Source organism: Lynx rufus, unplaced genomic scaffold (genome assembly GCF_022079265.1).
Source record: "Lynx rufus isolate CCGP_SWC_20201006 ecotype Redwood Valley unplaced genomic scaffold, mLynRuf1.p SCAF_5, whole genome shotgun sequence".
Classification (NCBI taxonomy): domain Eukaryota; kingdom Metazoa; phylum Chordata; class Mammalia; order Carnivora; family Felidae; genus Lynx; species Lynx rufus.
In genome coordinates this window covers 37,154,933-37,168,328 of record NW_025814867.1, presented here as the reverse complement: position 1 = coordinate 37,168,328, position 13,396 = coordinate 37,154,933, and the positions used below count along the sequence as shown (strand labels likewise).

At 37.4% G+C, this 13,396-nt stretch overlaps 1 protein-coding gene across 1 annotated transcript in view; it reads right to left on the bottom strand.

Annotated features, from left to right (window-relative positions):
• Positions 1–774: 774 nt before the first annotated feature.
• Positions 775–13,396, bottom strand: part of ATP1B3 (ATPase Na+/K+ transporting subunit beta 3) — a 46,248-nt gene continuing 33,626 nt past the window's right edge. The window contains exons 4-7 of the mRNA XM_047099368.1: positions 8,973–9,157; positions 6,755–6,805; positions 2,997–3,083; positions 775–1,446 (exon numbers count right to left, since the gene is read on the bottom strand). Coding sequence (XP_046955324.1) covers positions 1,273–1,446; positions 2,997–3,083; positions 6,755–6,805; positions 8,973–9,157 — 497 coding nt within the window. The 3' untranslated portion in view covers positions 775–1,272. The remainder of the gene's footprint in view (positions 1,447–2,996; positions 3,084–6,754; positions 6,806–8,972; positions 9,158–13,396) is intronic.

The window sequence follows — 13,396 nt, the reverse complement described above, 5'->3', positions numbered from 1 at the left end:
ATCATTTTCTTTAGTTGCAAAGAAGACTTCTAAAACAAAAATCTGTTATCACGAAGATCTTAGTGGCAGAGAGGCTGCCACTGGGTCAACAAGGCCATTTGGCTAGCCAAGACCACTTGGAGCACTGATGTTTTCTCCAGATAGCTGTTCCTGAACCAGCTGGGTTGTGTCACAAACCAGTGTCATCCTGGCTTGTACCAACACAAAGAAAACCTCAAGATTATCAGCTTTAGCATTAAGGATAAAAATCAAAACTGGCTTAAAAAAAAAAAAACCAAAACCCAGAGATGATACAGGAAGCATACCTTTCAACAGAGGAGAAAATAGCTCACATTATGACAATCATACCATTACAAACATTGACTGAAGGAGAAGATATTTCACGACACTAAAGCATGCTGAAATAAAGCTGGTTTGAAGCTTTGAATAAGTTCCAAGTTTTTAAATTTCACAATTTATATTTTTTATTAGAGTCCACAGTCTGCTAAATAAAAGCAGTCACAATATATTTCACAAACTATTGTACAATTTAAATCATATGAATTTAACTCCATAAAAAAATTAGGTGCATATTCATAGTGGCTAACTTAAAAATGCTGTTTCATCTATGGTCTACAATACTTGATAAGAGATTTTAGTTCCAGCACTAAAAATAAACCCATCAGTATATATATATTTTTTACATGTTTTACAACAGAAAGTTTGTGCTCTTAATCAAAAAGATCCACAGACTAATTCAGCATGTAAAAAATAATTTTACAAAACATCCAAGTCAACCTTTCAAATCCACTTTTATTTTCTTTTTTCCTCCTCACATACAGAAGTTCTCCTCACACCACATTTCTTGCAGCTATGAAAGTCACTTGATGTTGTTCAGGTACCATTTTATCCCTACAACTTTGCTGGCATCAAAATAGGAAGTTAACCAGTGTTAAATCTATAAAATATTTACATAGCACAGCACATTAAGCTTTAGACACTTGGCAATTAAACCACATAAAAATAAGCCCCCTGTACTACATGTTCAGAATCGGTGTTCATGGTCCCTATCTGGCGACTGTACACTGGTTCAAGAGGCAGCAGAGGCAACAGGCAGTTACTTCAGAGGACACCGAACACTATGATCTGGAAGCATGTTAGGATGTTACCCCAGTGTCATGCACCACCCCACCTTTCTCCAAGGTGGTCTCAAAATTCTAGAATGGCAGGTCCAGCTGATACAAAACGAAGACAGACAACACAACATTTACTCTGTGGAGATCCTAACTCCTACTATGCACGTGCTGTGATTTTGAACACAACGCGTCCTAAAAACTTGTCACGATCATCCTGGTTTTTTAGGTTGGGTGATCCATCAATCTTGCATTCGACTGTTACTTCTTTTACGGCACTGCTGCTAGCATTAAAGGACACCTGGACAGCAACTAATGGCTGCAGATAACTCACCTGGCAAATAAAGGAAAACACATTAATTCAAATGCTACAGTAACTTCATGTACGTTCTGTGCCTTTTATCAGGCTTTAGACGTATCCCATAGGTTGTAATTTGGTTGTGTCAATCATGATCATTTTTTAGACATTCTCTATAATCTTGGTTTGAGTTTCCTCTTTCACCCAAGGACTACTCTACTGATTACCCAGATCTCCTATATCCTTACTACGGTTGCTGTATAATCTGATGCAAATATATTCCTAACTATATTACCATCACTGTGGTTTCTAGATACATTTCTTCACTAAAAGGAACTAGGGGGCTGATTTCAGGACTGGGGCAGAGAAACTACAAGATAAATCTGGAATGTCTTACAGTGCTAGAAACAATCATGGAAGCATGTCTAAAGGACATAGGAACCAGCCTGAAGATCTCTCATTGGCCAAATCTGGGACAATTTTAGCATCAAAATAAACAGAACAGATAATGAGTCCATGACAATATACAGATGGAAATAAATGGTGGCAAGAAGGCAAAGCTCTTTCTCAGAACAGAATGCCACCCTGTAAATGGAGAAAGGAAAAGATGGAATTAGAAAACATCTGGGAACAACCCAGGCAAGAATCAATACATGCTTCAAGTGAAGGGAGAAACAGAACTGTGTAGACTCTCCAATTACTCTCTCCACATAATATTTACTGATTACAAAAAAAAAGCAAAAAAACACCTGGCTGATAACACCTTAATCAAGTTAGTGTTTAAGATTACTATCACCACTAATGTGACCAATCAATACCACATCCCTCCTGATATGCTAATTCCGAAAACATTTCTTCTGAGGCATTCTTGCAAAAAAATGTACATTTTACATTTTGATGTAAACTGACATTTAATCATGAAAAACATCAGACAAACTCAAGTTGAGGAATGTAAACAAAACAGGCCCCAAAAGGCCTGTGTTCATTTAAGAGTACAAGGGCATGAAACAGACTGAGGAACTGTTCCAGGTTACAGGTGACCAAAAATGTAACAGTGAGATATCCCGCACTGGGAAAACATTTTTTCTTTTGCAATAAAGGACACTACTGGAACAACTAGTAAAATATTGACTAGGTCTGTAGATTGGATGACAGTCCTCTTGTCTTTAGGAAAATAAAACTTAAGCATTTAGGGCAAGAGGCACATGTTTCATTAGTCCCAAATGGTTTAGGAAAAAAATTACAGAGACTGGAAAGACAAATGAGGTAAAATACTAACACCTGGGAAATCTAGGTAAACGGTCTACAGAAATTCTTTGTACTATTCTATCCGTTTTGTTTTTTCACCTCTGTATACTCTCTAAGCAAATTCTTAACGAAAGAGAACTATATTTTGAAAATTTATCGTCTTACGTTTTGAACTGTAGATTGGCGGTGGGGAACCTCTACTTGGCATCACCATTTGAAGACCAGAATAGAAGATACACAAATTACACAGAACATGTGTCTGCCGACAAGTGATATTTTAGTATAGATGTACCAATTTCCCAAGAGTCACAACCACTTACGAACTTCTAAGTACTTACATGCAGTTTTTTCCCATAATATGGAAAATATTTTAAATCTATAGCTCCATTGGGAGGATAAGTTGACAGAGCTGCTGTGTTTTCACTCTAAAGTAGAAAACAAAAGAAACCCCTTTTTAGGTCACAAAAACCAAAATGTATATTAAGGCAATATCAATTATAAACAGTATGATGATGTTACAATGCTATCCCAACTGCATTAATTACAAGTGTATTTTTGAGAACAGATGTGCTAATCTTGATTTAAATCCTTGGACATAAACTATCCTGATTCTTTTTACATTTCCTGATAGACCCTACATGCTGTTCCATGAGAGTCCCTTCTAACTCACAGCCCAACATCTATTCATACACTGTCTTAAAATCTTATTTGCCTCTAACTACTAAAATGCCAGTTCTCCAGCCACTGACAGCAGGAATGCACCAGTCTGTATGGACCAGTGTATTCCTGAAAGGACTTAAAATACTGTGCTTCTACACTGTACAATGTGTGGCTGGCCTAGGAGGCAGCAGGTCCGAAAGTTTTCTGTGCTTAGTAATGGTAACCAGAAGGGTAAACTATGACGCAAGTGACAAAAGTCTTCTCAACCAATTTAAATACCTTTGAATTTATGAGCACGTGTAAATCAAAGTACTGAAATTACTGGAATTATATTCCATGTACTTAAACTAATAAACAGGACATAAAATATACAAGTTAATCCTTCACAATCCAACTCATGAGGATATCTCTATTATCATCTCTTCTTGATAGAGAATTCTCAAGTAACACATTCTGAATAGGACTAATTTTAATGAGTAACTTTAACACACAATGAGTAGATGACATGGACTAAAATCAGAGGAAGTTTACTAAGCGCTAATTAATATATTAGAAAATGCTTGCATCCTAATTTCTATTTTGTAAAGCACACAGGAAACACTATAGCAAAACTAAGAATCTCCTCTAAGGAGAAGTCCTACTCTGCTTCTCTATCACGAGTAGCACGTGTGAGGAACAAGTGACAAGGCAAGACGGCACAAAGCACAGAGTGATGCTACCCCACGGAAGCTGACAAGGCTAAGAGAAACAGTAAAAACCATGTTCAGTCACCACCCTACATTTGTACTCTATAATTAAAAAATAATCACTGTGATGAGTGCCCTTCTGTACTAATTGCTTTTGTTTAACCTATTTTCTCTTAATACATGAGCCTACTTCACAGAAACAGAGATGTTCCCCAACACATAAAGGAGGTTTTCTTTGGGTTATAGTTTACTGAGCTGGAAATTCCAGCCAGACACCACACTTAACTTACACTGACCTCATTTAGGTCCAACACCCTTAAGTGGGCAGGATCAGTTACAAAGAGGGGAACTGAGGCTCAGTTAAGAGGACATGCTCAAGATCACCCAGGGTGACTCTTGATTGTTCTCTTGGTTTGTACCAAAAACGTAACATTGGCAGGCTTTTATTTAAACTTGTACTTTTTATACCTTCTGTTAAAATAAACATTTAGAAATTATGCATATCTGAATACTGAGATACTTTAGGGTGAAGCATACATGTCACAGTTTTCTAAGTATATGAATGACATCATATTAGAAACTAGGAGCAACTGACAGTCACTAAGTTCCACTGAAAACAAAGTTTTAAAATCACATTTTTTTATACAGTCGCCACCCTTAAAAGACTTGAAGAACACAAATTGGAAATGGGTAGGCATTTACCTTTTTCTTCTGCATTTTTCTATATTAATAGGATTTATTTTTATAGAAAAAATTGAAAAAATGACAAAAGGAATATTCCATCTTTTGTAGGAACCATCTTTTAAATGCTCAAGAGCATGTTGTCCTCAATATTTCAGTATTTTCAGAACTCTTACATAAACGCAATTAAAGCAGATCAAATTTAAGAGTACAAGATACAAGACCAATATAATGGAAAACAGCAACTATGATGATGTGCAATAAATGCGGCCATCTGCCCTACAGAACCACCTCTAAAATGTACGCACCCCACCTATTACTCCTTTGTGACTAACCTAGGAGTACTAGGCAAAATTTTACAAGCTTTCTAAACACAAAAATATTCCACAACTCAATTAACAAAATCCCTATCTAGTTTATGTACTTTACACATAACTCTTGAAAGCAAAAGGGACAACAAACTGAAATCTGAGTCATTAGACCAGGATTTTTCATTAACATTTCCACCAACTATTCTAGAAGCAAAGGATATCCAATAGATAGAAGTCCAGTTTAAACCCTAAGGGAACAGTTACATGGAGTTGTTTATACTGCCCAAAGGTTCACAAAATTGAAATCTTAGGAAAGAAGTTTACTAAAGCTTTTGGCCTTCTGGCCAAAATGTGCTTTCCTTTCTTAGTAGCGTTGGCCCTGTAGAGCCCCTGCTCCAAGCTTATCAGTGTGGTCCACTCACACACAAAGGCAAAAGCTCCTGCGTCCAGATACACAGTCCTACGTGGTCACGAAAGTAGCACATCTAACCTGGCCGGAGCCTGGCACCTGAGCCTCAGAAACTTCCTACTTGGAAAGCTTGCAAGCAAGAACAGAATAGTTGCTTTTTCTAAATGTATCTCATAGCCATAATGCTTCCTTTTCATCTTAAGAGATACTAGCATATGCTTACTTCATTTTCAGTAGGATTTATCAAGAAAAGCTCAGCTTAGATGTAGCATCTGGTTGTAAGCAGCATACTGACTGAGCTATGTTAGTATAAGGAGGTAAAGGGAACTGCCGAGGATTCACACACTTATACTTCAACCCAGATGAGAAGCCACAAACTTTCTGGCTTTTTAGTCTAAATAGTGAATACTCAAAAGAAGTAAGGATACTCTAAAGCAGAAATTCTCAAAGCATGAGCCCCAGACCATCGGCATCACCATCACCTGGAAACTTGAGTTAGAAATGCCAAGTTTGGGCCTCACCCCAAAACTAGGGAGTCAGAAACTTTGGGAATGGGACCCAAAACGTCCTCCAAGTGATTCTGATGCATGAATGAATTTGAGAACCACGGAGCAAGAGATTTCTGCCCACATAAGAAATCCATTCAAGGCGAAAAGGAATATAATTTTCTTCACAAACAACTTGAGAAGTGATTTCAAAGTAACATTTCAAGTAAAATACCTTTGACATAGATTTAGAGCTGGAATGCTAATATTTTGCACAACAATAAAATTAAATGTAGAACTTTACATTTCTCCTTAGAACTCTTACCCATCAATTTACATATTTGTCTTAGTTGCACTTGCAGCATGGAGAGAAAACAAAAGAAGTTATGAGATGAAAACTTCACAGCACTCTGGAAGAAAATAAAGTAGGGGTAGGAGAGAAAAATACTGCCTCCACCTTAAGGAAAATGTATCCTGTTTCTTGAAATCTCAGATGCCATTGATGTACACCGATTTATGTACTATTAAGATAGAAAAAACTCTTATGAGACAGTATTAAGATGCAATTAACTATAAGGCCATCCCCAATTTCAGTGTTATTAAGCGAGAAAAAAGTGATCTCAGAATCAATGAAAGATGGTATATGCAAAGGCAGTGTCTGTGAAATCAATGCTCATGGAAAACACGTCTTTAGGAATTATCATTTGCAAGTTGAGAAGGGCTCTACACCCAAAGTTCGCTGGAATTTTATTCTAAGATTGGCACTACAGAGGACTTTCAAAAAGGGACAGGAAGAAAAAACAATGACTAAGACTCACAGACTTTTAAAATATTCAGATATACTAAAGCTTTTTGAATACTAACCTTTGAAATACATTCTATCCTTGGTTCTCCTTGAGGCTTTAATCCAATTATCTAAGGAAAAGAAAAACTAATTGAAACATCACAAATGTATATGAAAGAACCTCCTGCGTTGTTGCTAGGGACCCAGAGATGGAAGGGTTGAGATGCATATCAACTCTAGGTATTAAAACCCTATTACATCTGCCTTTTACTCTTGTGTAGAGGATTACAATGGACTTTTTAATATAATAATCTTACCAATTTGCTGTCTTATTGTATTGGGGCAGTGCAGAAAATAAATCAGTTCCTGAATAAAACACAGTATTGCACTTTGCTACCCTTAAACCAAGAAGCAAACAGAAACTTTTAATGCAAACGTAAGAATTGCAGAAGCACAATAAAACTGTTTTTCACGAAACTGTATTAGGTCAAACCCTCAACATTTGTTTCCATAAAGCTTGCATGGAGCCTTACCGTATTTCCCATCGATCTATTCCACAAAAATGCATACAGTGGGATGAATCCCATTTTAAGACACAGTACCATTCAGTTCTACGTAATAAAGCTACTTTCATGTATGTAGCTGATATAACTAACTCTGAATGGCAATAGATATTTATTTTGTGGGAGGATCTTTTTATGTTTTGAAGTTATATTCATTTTACATGCGAATGCCTGTAAATGTAAATATTCCTCCCAAGAGGTAAGTATTATGGAACCTAAATATCAACATCTTTAACTATCGTTGCCTATGTGAGGACTTTGGAACAAACTCTACTGGGATTAAATCCCCTGCTACACTCAGCATGCATAGCTCATGAATGATCCATACTTGAGCTTGATGTTGTCATCTTGTCATGCCCTGTAAAGCCATGTCCCATCAGCCAAGTATAATCTCAGACCCTCTGCATTCAAAGAGGACATACTGAAAGAGAAAAACAAGCTTGGAAGGTTGGTCCTATAGGAGAAGGAACTGGAACTTCTCTTAGCTTTATATTCGGAATAGATTTTCCAGGAATCTAGACTTTATGAAGATATTCACTTCTGGAAGGCTGGGATTCTAAAAGGCATTTCTGTTAAGGTAAATACATTTACTTCATCTTACAAGCTAGACTGTCAAGTTTCCCATTACTCTTGGCTTATTTGGTTAACTTTAATTTAATGAAGTCTTGCTGAAACATCCGACTATAATTATTCTTGAGTACCTACTATGTGTCAGGCAATGTTTCAGAACGATCTCTAGAGTACGATGGGATAATCAGGAACTTGTCATTGTCCATATGGGGAAAGGAGGAGAGACCGGAGGGGTGTCAGTCTGGGTACGTCGGGGTCTAGCTGGCTCTTCCTATAGGGAAACTCTTTATTTAGCAGTGCCAAGAGATGGTAGCAATTGGCTTATCAAGGGTAACTTTAGTGATAAACTCATGATCTTGAGAGGTCTCCACCTGTTTAAGAAACTGCCTTTTCTTGGAGTAAATGATCAGGAATAACCTTATTCTTCAAGGGAGACCTTGCAGGCCTCAATAGGGTAACTGTGTCAGAACACAGCTCTGCAATACAATATTTATAGAGCAGAAAGGTACAGGGGTTAGAGATCACTTATTACATAAGAAAAGCATCTTCTTTTGCACAATGACTCCCAGGTCATACTTACTAACACACAGAGAAGCTAATGAGCTTCAAAATTTTCTAATGGCTATATAATTCAGGAACATCTTCTGGACACCAAAGCAAAATGCTACTACTTTGGTTACAACTGTAACACCCCACTGAGCTCATTATAATGCAATTTTATTTGTATCTCTACTTTTTAATTATATGTACATACACTATAAAACTATGCTTTGCTACTAAATATTCAAAGTTTAAACTAAAGCCTAATTGATTCTCAATGGAATTTTAAATTTACAACCGAATTCAAAGATGATTCAAAGATGAGCACTGCACGTTAATAAAACCATGCTTTATGTATGACAACTGGAATACCTGCCCCTTGAAGCATTAACCTATGCCTAAATGCATGTAACTAAAAAGGGAAAAGCGTAAGTTGTTTTACTTCCCTAATCTGTGATTGATTTAATAAACCAGTCTTGGTTTTTGCTGTATTCACTTTCTAAAGGTCAATTAATATCACTGCTAACCTTTTATGCAAGTTACCCCTAAATGAGAAAAAAACAGTTCCAAGCTACTCAATAGAGGATATTAGAAAAAAAGCAGCAGCAGCAATATAGGTACATACTCTGTTCATTTTCACAAGAATACAAGGATTTCCTCTGGAGTAGCCAAACTCTGGATCATCCACACCACTGCATGCTTCAAGTAAGGCAACAGGAAACTGACATGCATGATAAATTGGACCCTTCTGTACAAAAAGCACTCGGTCAGGACAAGCTGTGAGATTCTTCTGTTCTTCTAAATCATATGCTAAAAAGAAAACATATATGCGTATATAGATCAGCTAGAAATAGATCTTAAATACAACTAGGAACACATCATCCTTTGGACAACACTCTACAAAAACAAAAAGAACATGCTAATTACCATATTATTATTCTAGGTAAAGAATGTTAAGTTTGTCCAACTTTTAACAGGTTTACTAAGCTGTAACACTTCAGATGTTTACTGCATTCAACAATAACAAACTGGATTACAGATCAATGTCTTCTGTTACCATCAGGTGGCGCCAGCCATGACTACTGCGTTATCTGAAAGCTCATGGCGCAAAAAGATAATGACAACCTATAAACTTGTCCAATCACTATGCTGTACACCTGAAACTAATGTAACATTATGTGTAAACTATACACCAATTTAAAAAGAAAGGTGAGAACATAAAAAGGCATTGCCACTTCTCCCCCTATGGAATTTACAATGTAACAGGGAAAACACACAATTTTAACTGAAGGGCCTACAGACACATGGTGCTATGGAACGCTCTTCGGCAGGGACTACAACAAAGCTGAGCATCAAAGGTACCTGTGAGTTAATATTAAGTTAGAGGTAACATCTTAGATAAACTCAGTGATAAAGGAGTAAAATGGTTACAATTTGGAGATGGGGAAGAAAGGAGAGGGAGAGACACACGATGGTTTTTCTGCTGTTTGCTCCACACTGGCACAGTATTAGGCAAAAGTGGCACAACACTGAGCAAACCTGACGTGGTCCCTGCCCTCAATGAGTGTGTTTATTGAAAGATACTAATAAATAGTTAAGATCTAACACAGTGCCTCAATAAGAACTGTTGGTGTGTGCGTACAACTGGTACCAGAAAAAGGTCACTTAAAATGAATTCAACCAAAACAGGAACAAAAATTGCAAAGTAAATGTATTTACAAGAAAGTGCAGATCTTTACTTTGGGGGAAAAATTGTCAAAAATCTTTAGTTTCATCTTATATATATAAAAAATTAGATGATAATTGGAATTATGTACTCATTTAAAAGAATGATTCAAATATTTGGGAGGTGGGGTAAACTTTTATAACACAAGAGGTACCTATCATATCACATTCATCACTTTTTGACTCTGGTGGCACAATCATAAAGATCATTTTGCAAGAGATATTCAAGGCTTTCACCAGTTTTCCCCACGGGCTTTTACTGCATACACTTTTTGGTAATATATCCATTCATTCAGTGACCACTTTTGTATTAATTGTGCCATGTTCTACTTCCATACAAAACCACAATGCAGGGGGTTGTATGATGGTCACATTATGAAGAACCTCCTACCCCCAAGTCCAAGGTATCATGGGGACACAGACAGGTCACTGACCCCAGACAGAGTAACCAAAGAGCCCTATACACCCGAGGAAAGTCTAAAATAAGAAAAAGGTCAATGAGTGGGTGTGTCTATAAAGACCTAAAAGTAAAGAGTTAATTTGAACAGAATGGAACTTCAAATTGTAAGCAGTATCTATTAGAAAAAAGAAGACAATGTATCTTTTAACCAGAGATGGTACACTTTAACAGCAGAAAGGCTTTCCTAAAACTCAGCAATGACAACTGAAAAAGTAGAAAATGAGAGAAGAACAAGAGATCTAAGAGCCAACTAAGAGAACAGTTCCAGAAAGAACCAGAAAACTGAGTTGTGGAAATGATCAAAGTAATTAATAGAAGGTAATTTCTGTGAAATTATTTTTGAAAGATAATAATTTATTAACCTAAGCCTTCATCCTGAAAGATCTCCATCAAGTTCCCAGTAAAGTTCTATTTTATTTTTTAAGTTTAGAGAGAGAGAGAGAGAGACAGAGAATCCCAAGCAGGCTCCACACTGTCAACACACAACCACATGTAGGGCTCAAACCCATGAACTGTGAGACAGTGAAATCCAGAGTCAGATGTTTAACACTGAGCCACCCCAGGTGCCCCCCAGTAAAGTGGTATTTTAAAGACTGAAACTAAAGTAAATTTTAGAACCCCAAGGAAATACATATAAAAACAAAGTAAAAATCCAGCCTTGTGGAGGAGAAAAGGGCAATACAAAGTAACTAAAATTCTAGATGCAGCTAAACTACCACCTATAAATGCAGACTGAGGTCATTTTCAGAAATGAAAGGACTCAAAATTTACATTTCATGTATCTTTTCTTATGAAGTTGAGAATAAATATACTCCACCAAAACTAGGCAGTAAATTAAGAAAAAAGGCAGGAGCCAAGAAACAGTGGATCCAGCTAAAGTGATTAAAAAAAAAAAAAAAGTCCCAAAATGACAGCTGTATAGTAAAGTTCTAAACAGTTACTAGTACAGACTATGGCACGAAGGGAAAAGCTCTAAAGAGTTTTCCAGGAAAAAAAAAAAAAAAAAAGGACTTAAGAGGATACCTCAGACAACAGTGTGCAAATAAGGGAGCCAGAAGAGTGTCTATAGATGATGGAATAAGACATAAAGATTAAGTATAGAAAGGCAACCAATAGCAAAACTAAAAATAATTACTAAACTGGGTTGTAGGGTGGAGTGTCTGAGGCATGTGAAGTAAATGCTCATCTGTCATGGCAGGAAGTAAAGACAATATATAAAAGTGATAACTCAACAGCTAGAAGGAAAGTATAACAGAAATACAGAAAAAAATACCATAAGAGAAATTTCAAGAGCATGAAGTTCTTTCCTGTTGAACATGTATCCAGAATCAAATTACTCACAACCTATAAAGGTTTAAAAAAAAAAAGGGGGGGGGCCCTGGGTGGCTCAGTCGGTTGAGAGTCCAACTTCAGCTCAGGTCATGATCTCACAATTGGTGAGTTCGAGCCCTGAGTTGGGCTCTGTGGTGACAGCTCAGAGCCTGAAGCCTACTTCCAATTCTGTCTGTCTCACTCTCTGCCCCTCTCCTGCTCTCTGTGTCTTAAAAATAAATAAAGGTTAAAAAAAACATTTACAGCCTCCATTGCTTCCTTTCTTGCCAAGCCACCATTCTACTCATCTGGTTAGTGTAATGGCCTCCTGACTAGCTTCCCTGTACCCTTCAACCCACAGTCTCAAAAAAGCAGCCTGAGTGATCCTTTAAAAGTTGGGAGTGAGATGATGTTATTCCCTGCTTAAAAACCTCCCACTTGGTCAGTGTAAAAACCAAAGAACTTAGTGATGGCCTCTAAGGACCCACACAACCCATCCTTTACTTCCCTAACCTCCTAAAACTCTTGCCCTGGCTTACTCCATCCAGCTCCTCCAGCTTTCCTGATAAACCCTGAATGTGCTGGGCATTATAAATAAGCTTCAGGTCAGTTCCCTCATCTTGATATCCTCCTTAAGGGCCCCCTTCCATGAGGCCTCCTGGACCTCCCTGTTCAAAACTACAACCCTTCCCATCTCCGTTCTCTGCTTCATGTTTCTCCCCAGCACTCATCACCTTCCTGTACACCACTGGACTACAAGCTCCATGAACACACATTTTTTTCCTGTGTTCACTGATTAAACTTCAAAGAGTGCGTGACATAAAGACAGCCTTGAAAAAATATTTGTCAAGGAAATTAAAAGGACTGCAGCTAGAAAAGAGTAGGGCAGGAAACTGTTTTCATTACAGAACTTTCTTTACTATTTGATTTTTAAGCCATGGATTATACGCTCACAAAAACATCCTTAAAGAACTATCAAGGAAAGATTTAGAAAGTCAAGTGGATGGTGTAGGATTGAGGTTTTTGATTTAAGGTAAGAGGAAGTTGAGGAATTCTGCATGCTGACAAGAAGGATCCAATAAAGAGAGGCTAAATATACAGGAAAAGGAGAGTAAACAATGCTTCCAAGACCATGGAAGAGGAAGAGATCCAAAGCAGGACTGGTACAGGTGGCCTATGCAAGGAAGGGCCTCAGAGCAGGAGAAATATCACACACAAAATGGCTGTAACTGTAGGTTGGCTTTTCTAGTAATGAGGAAACTGCAGGAGTTCCCATCTGAGTCCTTCCATTACTTTTTGAAGCAGGGAAGCAAGTTATATGAAGTGAGTTCTATATAGAGGAAAAGGGTTAGAGGTTTGAATAGAAATTGGAAATAATCCTCTAAGAATTATCCAGAGAAATTCAGCAGGATTGCCAGGAAATATTTGAGGGAGGTGGTCAAGTATTCGCAGTGCTAAATAGTCCCATGGAAAGCCTTCAGCAGCCTGCTCGGGGCAGGCTCAAAGGAAGGGCCTTCATTCAGGAATTATATGGTTTCATCTAGGAGAACTAT